This window comes from Coptis chinensis, chromosome 2, assembly GCF_015680905.1.
Source record: "Coptis chinensis isolate HL-2020 chromosome 2, ASM1568090v1, whole genome shotgun sequence".
Taxonomy (NCBI): domain Eukaryota; kingdom Viridiplantae; phylum Streptophyta; class Magnoliopsida; order Ranunculales; family Ranunculaceae; genus Coptis; species Coptis chinensis.
In genome coordinates this window covers 46,449,594-46,462,949 of record NC_141457.1, presented here as the reverse complement: position 1 = coordinate 46,462,949, position 13,356 = coordinate 46,449,594, and the positions used below count along the sequence as shown (strand labels likewise).

The following is a 13,356-nucleotide window of genomic DNA, read 5'->3' as shown; positions in this document are numbered from 1 at the left end:
GGTCAATATACCTCTCTGTAGCCCCTCTTCCAGAATTTCAATCCTGAAACAAATGTGTTTTATTAAAGGTGTCAGATTTTTTTTTGCTGTCGTGTTGCTTTTATATAAATACTGTAGCAAATTTGTGCCATCTTTTGAATTTTGAATTGGTGCGTAGCTACAATACAAAATGATTTCTTAACACATAAATACATAATGAAGTCGTACATATCAAGATAATGCTACCGAATGAAGTAAATGCCATTATTAAAAATTTTAAACGGCTTTCATGAAAAATACACGTTAAGCAATTTATTGGGTCTTTTTATGTTAAGAAGATAAAAAGTTTTGATTGAGTTGATTTGATTGTTGTTTGTATACTGATAAGGACGAATTTGTTTGACAGAGAAAATGTGGGTAAGGAACATCTTCTTTCTTCCTTTTCGTTTGATTGGGTGAAAGAGGCTGTGGAAGCTGAGGATGATGGCTCAGAGTTGAGAAAAACAGGAGTTGCATTGTGATTGGATGAAAAGTCCGGACGGACAGCCGATCGGCTTCCCAGGCTAAAAACGACAGATGGCAAATTGGGTTAGGATCAAAACGCGGTGCACGACTAACTCGCCCACGCCTCTATGTGATGGAGGCTAAAGCTACGCTTGACAGCTCGGGTGCGCCTCTTTAAAGGTGTTTAGATTTCAAGAGAAGGTCAACTGGTCATGAGAAAAATAAAAGCTTTAAACATCTTCAGCAGATCTTACTTGTATACACCCAATGTTAACAACAACTTAGTAAACAAACTACCATTTTACAAGGAAAGTTGTGAAATAAAAATAAGGAAGCTATTCACAATGACCTCGATGCTTCATGAGTACCTTACACCTTGATGGCAAATTGGCAATAGACAATCATGCTTCGGAAAGCATGCACTGAGAACCATAACTCCATAATGGATATGTGCAGGAGTTCTTTACAGCGTACACCTTCTTCCAAACTCAACTCCTGCGATGATATTACAAGATTTGCTATTGGGCGGCCAAAAACACAACTTGGTACAACTCTATTGATGCAACTCAGACTCCCTCTATCTCAAACTATTCGCCTCCACTCAATTCCTTCAACACCCATATTGTCATCCAAGACTCTGCCACTCGAATAACCGAAACAGACACATCCAACTACAACAAATGCAACCTAATCCCAGACCCACCGACAAATTGCATAAAACCAATTACATGAAGACAAAGCACCAAACAATTGTCCAACATACCACACAACAAAAATATATATTGATACCAAGTTCAATCATCCGAGGACTTTGAAACCCTACTTCTATTTGAATCTCGATAAGTATGTACAAACCTAAGCTTGTCACAAATCAATGGTGAAAATGTATACAGTATATGGACAGGAAATTCAGGGAATCTATCCATCTAACTCTAAAATCCTGGAGCAATTACATGACTGCAGTACATGCAAGGCTGTAAAATCAAAATCTTTATCTTGGCATACATCATAGATGTAGACCCAAGAATTCATTCATTGAAGCTTTAACGTGGTAGGACACAGATTAATCAAAATAATATTTTACAGCAGAATTACATTAAACCAACCGAGCTTAAAGATTTTCAGCATCAGCACTGAAGTGCTGAAAGCAAATAATCTGCTCAAACCATCTAAATGTCAAAAGAGTGCTCTTAAGCAGCTGTCATAATCTTTCATTATCTACAGAGTGGAAGTAATCTAACAATTTGTGCTTTGTTGTCCTACATTGCTTTATGCTTTACACCACTTAAACATAGATCCACGTGCTTTATAGCTTAAAAAACTTAAAATTCTCAAGTCCAAGTACTTCCCTAGTACCTCGTCACTAAATGCTAAAGCTACACAAAATGCTTCCATATGGTGGTAAGCCTAATCAAAAGCGAAAAATAGCATTTTCTGATTGGGCATGGGGAAAACATTAGGACATGGGAATATGGGAACTGGATACAATCCCTTGAGTGTTTAGTGTACATAACCTTTTGGTCCTATACTAGACCAACCAAAACTTAAGTTCTGTTTCTTACCTCTTTAATCCCTTCAATAATCCTTGCAACTTTCAACTCCTTCGTGATAATTTCCTTCTTATTGTTGCTAAGGTTACTGCTGAAATCAAGCTCAGAAACAACTCAAACAAGAACCTTTACTAATTGACCACGCAGAAATAAAAAAATGAAAATTTCTCTGTCAAACTAGACTATGCTTTCTTCTTGTCTAATTTTCTCCACACGCCACCTAGACACAATCTCCCCAAGATAATTTGCAATAACATTTGGAAACTTCACACTCCCCATCGAATAAAGCCCTTCCTATGGAAAATGTCATAAGATACTACTGACCAAACACTTACTGTTCTCTAGAAACAGCATCTCACAAGGGATGTGTCCTCTTTGCAATAATCAGAGTGAAACTGTAGAACATGACATCTCTATTGACCTTACAAGCCCCCATATGGTCGGCATCGAATTTCTCCTGGAGAACTCAAAACTGTCACCAACTTTCACATGTATAATCATACTTAGATCCTACACTCAACTCCTGTAAAAGACTCGCTTCAATTAGGCTTGTCAGAATTAGCTTCAATAGCCTATTTCATATGGTTTCAAAGGAACAGTTTTACTTTTGAAATCAAAATAAAAACCCAAACATACAAATATACACCAACAAGCTCACAACTCCATACTCCCATTAAAACAAATACCACTCAAGTTTCTTACACCATTCATATTCAAACTGAAGACCTTCCTATTTTGCTCACTGATAAATCTGAGGATTTAAACACAGGCTGAACTACATATTATCTAGATTTCTCAAACACCTTCGCTTGCAGAAAATTCTCACTTGTAAATCCGAGGAAGCAAAAAGTGTAGCTCTAAAGGAAGGAATGAGAAAAGATTTGGTCTCAGGGGTTGAGAAACTTGTGTGTTTATAGTTTCAAGTGCTTGTTATGGAGTCTCTAATTTGAAGTTTTAGTAACATTCTGTGTGATCTAGAGAATCATATGTCTTAGTTCGTATTTTGCAAGCTAGTTCTTGTACCCAGGGAGTTGTGTGCCAGTGCACCTTTTGCCAAATTGGGAAGGACTGCTACTTGGTTGATAAATGATGCTAGGGTTTATTTGTCAGGTAATATAAGTTTTAAGGTCATGAAAACTCTGTATGAACTCTTTATTCCAAGATAAACTGACAAAGTATGTCTCTGGTCTATATAAGAAAACATAGATCCTTTTACCATCAATAATGTAAATAAAGCAGATGCACGAAATAAAATCTGTTTCAAATTCTGTTTGACAGGGAAGAAGCAAACAGAAACAATTTTTCAAAACCATTAAACGTATAGGATAAAAATGCTACTGATGCAGAATTGCAGATAAGGCGGATACCTAGAAGACAGCTGTGTACTAATATGCTCTGTAACGCTTCCAGATCCAATTCATATCTCGATGACACAAAGACACGTCTCGAGGCCTTACGTCAGCACCATGGACACATATTGTATCATTTATACTTCAATGACGGTTAACTGCAGATTTTTTCATTCATTTAATAGAAGAGATTGAAGAGATATATTAAAGACTCATATACACAGAATAACTCGTTGAACTTTATACATGACAGTGATGATGTATATATACAAGACTATTTTGAGTGTGAATTGTTGAACATATACATAAGCAGTATAGCAAAATAAGTAAGACACTTTCAAGACACTCACATCAAGCATAGTGGAAACTGCCTATGTCACCATAACATTTTTAACTTTCTTTATTATTTTCAAATACCTGTCGCATATTGCGTGGATGATCTCTCGATCTCGAATTGACAAAGGCTCGCCCCCCCCCCCTCTAAAGGCTCGGGGGACAGGTTCCCCCGATCTCTTGTGGAAAACGAGGCGGCCTTATACAGGCAATGGCTGCCCCTGGCGGCTTAGGAACCGGCTACAGTCGAGGCGGTTCATACCGCTTCCTGCGGGGGCGGGGGGCAATCCCGAGCAGCTTTGGCCTAACTTTGGGCCGGGCTGCTGAGGCTGCAACCGGAGATAGCCCAAAATAGGGGGAGTACTTCGGATATCATAGAAGACATTTCACATACTCCCCCAAGTAGGAGCAAGAATCTAAGAGTAGTCGACTAGAAGTAAAAGACTGCTGGCCTGAGAGAAGGCGGCCTCTCTCGGGAAACACGGCCCAATTTCTCATCATCACTAGTTATAGCGATTGTCTCCTAGACAACAAGGTCATCTGAAATGTGTTAATGTAAGATGAGCAAAACGATGCCCAGTAGTAACTTACAGTGGCAATAATTTGTCTATATATAGCGAAAAAACACAGTAAACAATTTAGAAAGATGTAGGTTTTGAATCATCATACCCAAAACAACTGAACAATATAAATAAATATATTTCTATCAGAACTATACTAGCATGCTTTCAAAATTAATGAAAATAGATTTTTTGCAAACATCATACATTTATTGTGGCCTTTGCATTCATACATTTATTTGCTTGAACCACTTACAAGTCTACTGAATGCTCTTTAAGCAACTACTTTATTCCTTCATTATCTACATTAGTGGGAGTAACCCAACAACTTTTGCTTCTGGATCCAGTAACTGTTTTGACCTCAGTCTAAATACAGATAACATTATATGAACAATCTCAACAAAACCGTGGAGACTTTCAAATGCCAAAACCCAAAAAACTGCAGACTGACACATGTATAGATGCCAAAAATCGTACACATGCACACACACTGTACTTTATATGTATGTATATTAAAAGGCAGAGGAAATACTGACTTATACAGGTGGTGTACAAGAACTTCACTAAAATAAAAAACTCAATTTCTTAGACCCACTAAGAACAGTCAATTAACCATCAACGATTCTGCAGCACAAACTTTCTTTATATTCAGTGCAACACAAAACAATATTCATTTATGAAGAAGACCAAGATGAAAAAGTACTCAATTAAAATGCCAAAACAGTCCAACCTCATGAAGAATATACAAGAAACTATGCAAATTAACCTTAACCGTATGCAGATTTAATAAAAGCAAAATAATTGAAATAAGAATTAATAATATATCTCTACACTTATAAAGCACGTAAGGTTATTCCACTGCCATTATTCATAATTCCAGAAGTACCCTCAGAATATAATTCCAACAATTATCTCTTATACAGTCAGCACAAAAGGAAGTCAATAAAAGCTGCTGCAAAACGAACATTTGTGGCACAGGTGTTATGGGGCAAAATCCACCTTATAGTGGGACGGAGGCCGCTCATACTAGTACGTATATAAGCATATAATCTCAACAAAAACTAGGGATTCTACTTACATGATTCAATTCCCTTGTTTCTTTTACTGGAAAATTCCAAAATTCTTCAACGGTGACACTTAAATCCCCCAGAATAAAATCTCCAGCCATTCCACAAAAATAGTTGTCCTTATCCCCAACTTGATTTTGGCTGATATTAATGGTTCTGTGCGAGAGAGAGAACTAAGTTCCGAACTTAACTAAACGGATATGGATGAGCTGCCTTTTGATGTGAATAGTTATGTGTAGTAAAGGGGTTAGTGGTCTAACATATACATGTGTCCAGCCGGCCACCTAGCTACTTATTACAGCTACTGTGACACTAACTAACATAAATAAATAATTAAAAAAAAAAAATGAAGTGAGAAATTTCAATTGTAACTCATAGTCTCATACACATAGTCCATCTCATGTTTATGTTCCAAGTGATATAATGGTTTAGCCCCTACTAAAGTGTTGGTACACTGTTCAGTAAAAGAATATAACTAGTTAACTACAAGAATAAATGTATATACTGTAGCCTATAACTAATACACATATACTTTTGAAACTTAATTACCACATTGTGCAAGTAAACTAAGCCCCATATACAATCAATATATTTAATTAAATATAATTAATAGAAGTGACAGTAGCACTTGTCCTAATAAATTTAGGGTCATTACATTGGGGTACTAGATATCAGAACGTCTATTTTCTGTGCTAACAGTACTATGTCAGAGGTATATTGTCCTCAATGGATGGTTCAGTCCCTGACATATACCATGAGCGGCTCCTGACCAAGGTATATAATTGGACCTTTCCCTCCAAAATCCACTCATAATTTTGAATGTGGACCTTAGTGGGATGATACTACACTTCAATATCAGTTCATAAACTATTAGCATTTGTTTAATATCTAATGACCTATTATGGTATAGTTCACCTCTTCTACTGCAAGCTTCAATAACACCACAAGAAAGGCAGCCAAAGATTAGGGACTATAGCATCTGAGAAACACCAACAAAGTACAATTATACATTTACTAAAAAAAAAGAAGGGTGTATGTTTCCTAATATGTAGAATTTCATTTGAGAATGGGGTTAACCCAATTAAATGCATTAGACAATATTAGGTGGGAAGTTCAAGTGTTCAACTTATTTAACCAAAATTGGGTGAAAAGAGTATGAGGAATTTATTGGATATTGGGTGTTTTTCTATACAAAGGCCTAAAGAAAAGAACTCTTAGAACATTCCCAATGCAAGTCACTATGAGGGGAAATTGAGAGTTTTCACCTTTGAATACCAAAAAACCCTTGCCCAATGCAAGGGTGACAAAGTTGGTGACTTGTAACTAAGTCACAACGAGGGTAGCACTTGCTACTGAGATTTTCACTGAGTTGTGAGCTTCGGACGGAATGTTTTATTCCGTCTCATATGTTTTTTTTTTAATTTTTTCGGGGTTTTTTTTTTCCTGGACGGAATGTTTCATTTCGTCTCGCAAGTTTTTTTTTAACTTCAGACGGGATGTTTCATTCCATCCGGCGCGTTTTTTCAATTTTTACATTCAGACGGAATCAAATATCCCGTCCGAGATTCAAAGTCACCTCTGCATTGGGCACCCTCACCTTGCTTTTCACCAAAACGGTAGCAAAGAGGGGAAATTGAGCCTACGTGGAGGTGAAAAACACTGAGTTGCATTGGGAATGCTCTTAGCTACTCACAAACTGGTGGAAAATCCTCCAAGGTTGCTGCTGAAGTTTTCTGCCCAATCAACACTCCAAACACAATCTCATTAACAACCCATTAAATTCTTCCAAAGATCTCCAACAAGACCATGTGATCAAAGTTCCAATTGGTACTTCTGGTGAAGAGCTGTTTGTCACTATGTAATTGGAGAAAGGAAGAGTTAACTGATCAAGGCGTGAGCAGTAAGGGAAATTCTCTTGTTTTGTAGCTCTTTTGTTTTTTATCTAATACATTAGTAATATATGGTAATCCCCTAACTATCAACACCTGTTTTTGAGATGATAAGGACCAAGGCATCGAAGCTGCTACTCACCATGCCTACGCATCTAGTTGCCTATGGTCCATAGCATAGCAAGGTGCATACACACCCTCCTGGGTGTATGGCATACACCTAGGAGGGCAGGGCTAGGGCTAAGTTTCTGAAACATAGGCCCGACCCTAATTCAGCCCTAACCAAGCCCTAGTTATAGTTTTACATTTTCACTATAAATACACGTACTATAATTATCCAACTCTTTGTTAAATATTTTAAATTAAAATAACATTGTCATTTGTAATTTATCACTTACATCCAAGGGTACTTCCAATAACTTGTCTTATATAACAAAAACTTGTCAACTTATCTAACAGCCATGAAGAACAATGAGCACTAGTCTAATAAAAAAAATAAGACTTTATTCCTTTGATCATCAAATCAAAGTCTAGAACTTATTATTCTCAATTTATTTTCCCACTTACTTCTTATAAATTATATTTTTATTCACATGCAAGCCAAGTCTAGAACTAAAGGTTTCCGTCCACACCATTAAAGCGAAATACAGAGCAGACATTTGTAACACAGAAACCAAAAAAACAACTTTTGTCTGAAAAATGGCATTTGTAAAACGAAGAAAATATATAGGCCCGGCCCTAAAACCCGGCCTTAAAGCCTTTAAAGAGAGCCTAGGGTAGGGTCAGGGCTTGAGATTTAGACTTGTGACCCGGCCCGACCCGACCCGACCCTATGTTGACTTTAGGGCCGGGCCGACCCGGCCTTAATATCTAAAGGGCTTTTAAATGTTTAGGGCCGGGCTAGCCCAACCTGGCCCATTGCCCACCCCTAGTGTATGCTTATAAGTTATAATTAATTTAAACCTCTAAATGCAAAATGCCACTAAATAACTTCTTCTAATCAAACTTTTGTATGTTTATAGCTAACGGACTCATGTCGAAAAAGAATGTATATTTCAAATGCAAACCTCTTATACACCATCATTATATAATTCAATTATTATTTCATTTGTTTATTTATCTTCCCACGCGGAACATCTTTATTCTAAGGAAACGATACAATGCATATCACTTTCAGTGAGCTGGTTGCTCGACTAACTTGGGATTCTAAGTCAGTGTAAAATTTAATTAAATTACATAAGGCTATAACACCTTACCATTCAGGACTTTACAATCTTGTACTCATAGTTTACCATCAATAATCAAAACAAACGCTAAACAATCGAAACTTCTTCATAAAATTTTACTTGCATATGTACAACAATAACTTATGAAACAAACTAAGCCAAGTAAAGATGTGATAAAAATAAATAAGGAATCTATTTACAATAACCTTGAAACACAGAAGAGATGCTTCAAGAGTAGCTGACACCTTGATGGCAGGAATCAATTGTGCTTCAGAAGGCATGCGTCAAGAGCCATAACTGAAGTGAGAAAGAGACTCCTTGATTGCCAGATTTTTCAAGAGTATTTGACACCATGTTGGCAAGAGACAATGGTACTTCTGAAAGTATGCACTGAGAACCATTGCATAATGGATATGTGCAACAGTTCTTTACAGCGTACACTTCCTTCCAAACTCAACTCCACCCATATAGTCATTCAAAATTCTGAAATTCGAATAACTAAAAAAGACTCATCCAACTCCCGACTATGCAACCTAATTTCCACACCCGCCAACAGCTTGATCCGGCAAAGAAATCATCCTCCAAATATCCTTACTTGCATATGTCCAATAATAACTTACTAAGTAAACTAATCCAAGTAACTTGCGAAAATAATAATAAGGAAGCTATTTACAATATCCTGAATACACAGACGCGACGATTCAAGAGTATCTGACACCTCGATGGCAAGAGACAATTGTGCTTCGGAAAGCATGAGCTGAGAACCACAGCGGATATGTGCAAGAGTTCTTTACAGCGTACACTTCCTTCCAAACTCTACTCCTCCGATGATATTCCAAGATCTGCTTTTGGCTGGCTAGAAACAAAACTTCTCTGGTTTGGCTAATAGGAAAGACACTAGGTACAAGTCCAGTAATGCATCTCAGACTCACTCTGTCTACTTCAAACCATTCATCCCCGTTTGATTCCTTCAACACCCATATTGTCATCCAAGATTCTGTAATCCGAATAACAGAAACAGACCCATCCAGCTCCAACAAATGCAACCTAGCTCCAGACCCGCCAACAATTTCATCGGGCAAAGAGATCTTCCTCCACAAATCCTTATCCAAATTAAACACAAGTACATACAAACAATTATACGTCAACCAATGCAACGATCCATTCGCATACACAACTTGATTCTTATTCATATGCGTAAACTCCTCATTCCTAGACGAAATAGACCTCCTCCACATACCATTCTCCGAATCATAAACAAGACAGATAAAAGAATCAAGTGGTCTTCTCCCAAATGGACGATAAAACCCCGCTAAAACAACACTAAACCTGGAACTACCCACATCAAACGACAACCCAACAAGGGTAGCTTCATCATCAGGATGAAACCTAGTCATAGGTCTTTCTCTAGTCCTAGGAAGCATCTTATAATCTCTAGTCATTGGATTACAAACATAATACACCCCCTTATTAGCAACACTAGTACAACATAACAAACCATTACAAGAAGCTCTAACTTTGACTCTTTCTTTAATAAAATCAAGTGAGAACTCGGAAACGCCGCGAATTCTATCTACACAAATGTAACTAGAGTGAACATAAAATGACTTAACTATTTCTACTAGTACCATGGGATTATTTAATGAGACTTGGGTGTAAAGTTTGATGAAGTAATTATTTGATGGCAAATTACACCAAAGTTTGCATACACATTTGAATTTGAATAGTGGTTTTATTGGTAGTCTTGCTAGGATTTGTAATATTACTTCTTCTGGGAAATATTCTTTTTGTATGTCAGATGTACTCATCATCATTTTTTTTGTTTTTTTTGGACAAGGGAATTGGGTTGCCTGAAAAGGATTCGATCAACGGACTGACCTTTTTTTAGCCTTTTGGGTTACCGTTCGGGTGTTCTTTTCCTTTCTAACAAACGCACGCTCGTGGGATTTGCGTGTTGGGTTCACGTGTTTACGTTTCATCTCGAGAAATAGAACAGTTTTTTAGACCAACTTATCCAATTGTACTTCCCCCCCTAGTTCTTCACTTATTAGACTTACGTCCCCAAATTCAGACTCAACTCTTTCCGTCTTGTACCCCTGAGCAGGCAAAATGACCAAAATGTCCATTGACTCTATCATGACCAAAAACTTGCAAATTTACATGTGGCATCATCCCTCTCATTTAATCCAATGAACCCAAATATTTTCCCTAAATGACACCCAATACCCTTGCTAACTTGAATTGACCAAACTACCCTCAAACAAGTTTGGCCCATGTGTCACGTGCCAGCATCCTGTGCAATCAAATCAACGGTTCATAAATTGGCATGCAAAATATGTCTCATCAGCTTTGTAAGAGCACATTCGCTTAGCTAAAAGATCACTCAAATTTGCTATCTTCTTCATTGTCAACTCAAACATGATGAAAATGGTTCCATCTTCACAAATCCAACTTATTTTGGTTTAGTAGACAAACACTACACTATCTAACAAAAGAAAAACACAAAGAAGATACTTTTAAGCTCAAGTAGATAGCTTGGTGGTAGTTACTTACACGTGATCCAAATTTGAGCTCAAAGTAAGTTACTTAAATTTCAAACCTTTAATGTTTTAACATGTTTTTAGGTGGTTTCAAGTATGTTAAGTAAGAAATGTAAAATATTTATGAGAATGTGTAACTTTAATAACGTATAACATTTCTAAATATTGCATCTTGGGGGAGAACTAACATCCATACTTGTGATTCTTGCTTGTAATCCAGGAGCAACTTTTGCATTTTTGTTTTGTTTGTTTTGTTCTAACTTAACTGTAATTAATCTATATCAAACACAGATGGAAATGGATTGTTTGGCTAAAAGAAACTTAATTAATGCTCCATTATTATGGGGGATTTCAAGAGGCACCTGACGGTTCACTATATGCCCATGATAATTATAGAGGTGGTGTTATGAAGAAGATAAGAAATGTGGACGGGGATAGGATAAATTATATGGACTTAGTAGATGATTTTAAGGAAAACTATTTGTTTGATATTAGTGCAGTGTTTGAAGTATTGTACATTTGTAATGGTGAGAAGGTATATGTTAAGAATGATAGTGATTTGATGCAAATGTGGGCTAACATGGAGGAAGATATAAGTGGCTGGAGTCACGTATTTGTTGAATTTGAAGGGGAACTTATTGAGTTTGTAGAAACTATAACCATACCAACTCCACAAGTTTCTACTCCAAAGCTAGCCTAGGAAAAATGTGAAGAAGAAGAGTCAAATGAGAAGAAGTATGAAGAACAAGAATTCAATCATCAAAGATACTGATGATTTTTATACAAATAAGTGTCTTGGTACATTAGATGATTATGAGAAAGAGGAAGGCTGGAATGATGATTTACTACCAATAGCACCTAATAGTTCAGCTCCAGCTGATATTTTAAATCCACCACCAATAGCACCTATCATTTCAGCAACATGTCCGGATCCTGAGACTTTATCTCCAGCACCACCTATAGACAATGCATCTCCTCCACACATTTCAAAGTCCACATCACCAAACAACTCAGCTCCACCAACACAGTTTCACCTCCACCACAACCACCAACACCAAGACCTATAGATGATATTGAGGATGATGAGGGGTATAGGAGTACACATTTTTCCGAAGATGAGGAGGACCATGTAATTATAGAAAGAGTGGACTTTGTTGACTTCACTGCAGTCACTGATAATATGGAAGATGGAGATGAGAGAAGTGAACAGTCTGTAAACAAGCCAACAGTTTGGGAGGTAGGAATGAAGTGGCCAAACATTGATGTGTTAAGACAAGATATAATTGATTTTTGTGTAGCAAATAGGTTTTTAGGTGACTTAGTGAAGAATGACCTATTAAGAATTAGATTAAAATGTTTGGGGGAAGACAAAAAGAATGTACAATGTCCATGGGTAGCTTATTTAAGGAGACAAGATGATGGATTCACAATGAGGCTGAATACACTGAAGGCAGTACATACTTGTAAGACTGATTATGATATGTTCAACAGAATGACCAATACAAATTGGGCTGTTAGAAAAATTGAAGATCAAATGAAGGTCAGTTCATTATAAGTGCTTGGAGTTTACTATAAGAGTTTAAATAGTACTAATGTAGTAACTTTTATATTGTTTTGTCCAAGGTTCATTTCAAAACCTTGACTCCTGTTTTCATAAAGGGAGAAGTCATGAGGGTTTTTCATGTCAATATAAGTTATTGGATAGCTTGGAATGCAAGATTCAAGTGTCTGCAACAAATTTATGGGGATTATGGGGAAAGCTACAACATGATCCCAGTGATATGTAACATGGTATATACTTTTGAATCGTTTTCATAATTTTCATATCTTTTTGTGTGATTTAAACTATCAAATGGATTGCATGTTTGATGGTTGTTTGTAGATTCATGAGAGTAATGGTCTTTCTACAATTGCAAAATTCTCTAGAGATGCTAACACACTTCAGTTTGAAGGAGTCTATATTGCATTTGATGCTTGTATTCAGGGTTTTACAGTTGGTTGTAGGCTATTAGTGGGGTTGGATGGTTGTTTCCTTAAAGGGAAATATGGAGGGCAGGTGCTTATCATGGTTGCTTTAGATGGAAATAATGGTAAAATATAATGGTCTATTTCCATTGGCTATATACATTTGTAGATCTGAGTGTAAGCAATCATGGAGTGAATTTTTGAATATCATGGCTGAGAAGCTAGAACTGCACCCTTGGCCTGTTACCTTTATTTCTGACAGACAAAAGAGTTTGATTTAAGTTGTTAAAGATCTATTCCCTAGAGCACAACATAGGTTTTGTTTCAGGCACATGTATAAGAACCTCAAAAAGCTTTTCAAGGGTGACTATATGGAACAACTTGTCTGGGCTCC

The 13,356-nt window shown here is 36.9% G+C and overlaps 2 protein-coding genes across 2 annotated transcripts; one reads left to right on the top strand and one right to left on the bottom strand.

Annotated features, from left to right (window-relative positions):
- Positions 1-8,540: 8,540 nt before the first annotated feature.
- LOC147516265 (F-box family protein) lies at positions 8,541-10,424 on the bottom strand. Its single transcript, XM_086588936.1, has one exon. The coding sequence runs from the start codon at positions 10,269-10,271 to the stop codon at positions 9,159-9,161; it is 1,113 nt and encodes a 370-aa protein (XP_086445062.1). The 5' UTR covers positions 10,272-10,424; the 3' UTR covers positions 8,541-9,158.
- Positions 10,425-12,177: 1,753 nt separating this feature from the next.
- LOC147516264 (uncharacterized) lies at positions 12,178-13,098 on the top strand. Its single transcript, XM_086593200.1, has 3 exons — positions 12,178-12,537; positions 12,621-12,788; positions 12,880-13,098. Exons 1-3 carry the CDS (start codon positions 12,178-12,180, stop codon positions 13,096-13,098), a joined length of 747 nt encoding a protein of 248 aa, XP_086449326.1.
- Positions 13,099-13,356: the final 258 nt, after the last annotated feature.

Excerpts from the sequence above, each read along its gene's own strand:
- LOC147516265 (XM_086588936.1), bottom strand. The coding sequence starts at position 10,271 with ATGATGATGAGTACATCTGACATACAAAAAGAATATTTCCCAGAAGAA.
- LOC147516264 (XM_086593200.1), top strand. The coding sequence starts at position 12,178 with ATGGAAGATGGAGATGAGAGAAGTGAACAGTCTGTAAACAAGCCAACA. Across the intron at positions 12,538-12,620 it reads AAATTGAAGATCAAATGAAG|GTTCATTTCAAAACCTTGAC; the intron begins GTCAGTTCATTA and ends GTTTTGTCCAAG. Across the intron at positions 12,789-12,879 it reads TCCCAGTGATATGTAACATG|ATTCATGAGAGTAATGGTCT; the intron begins GTATATACTTTT and ends GGTTGTTTGTAG.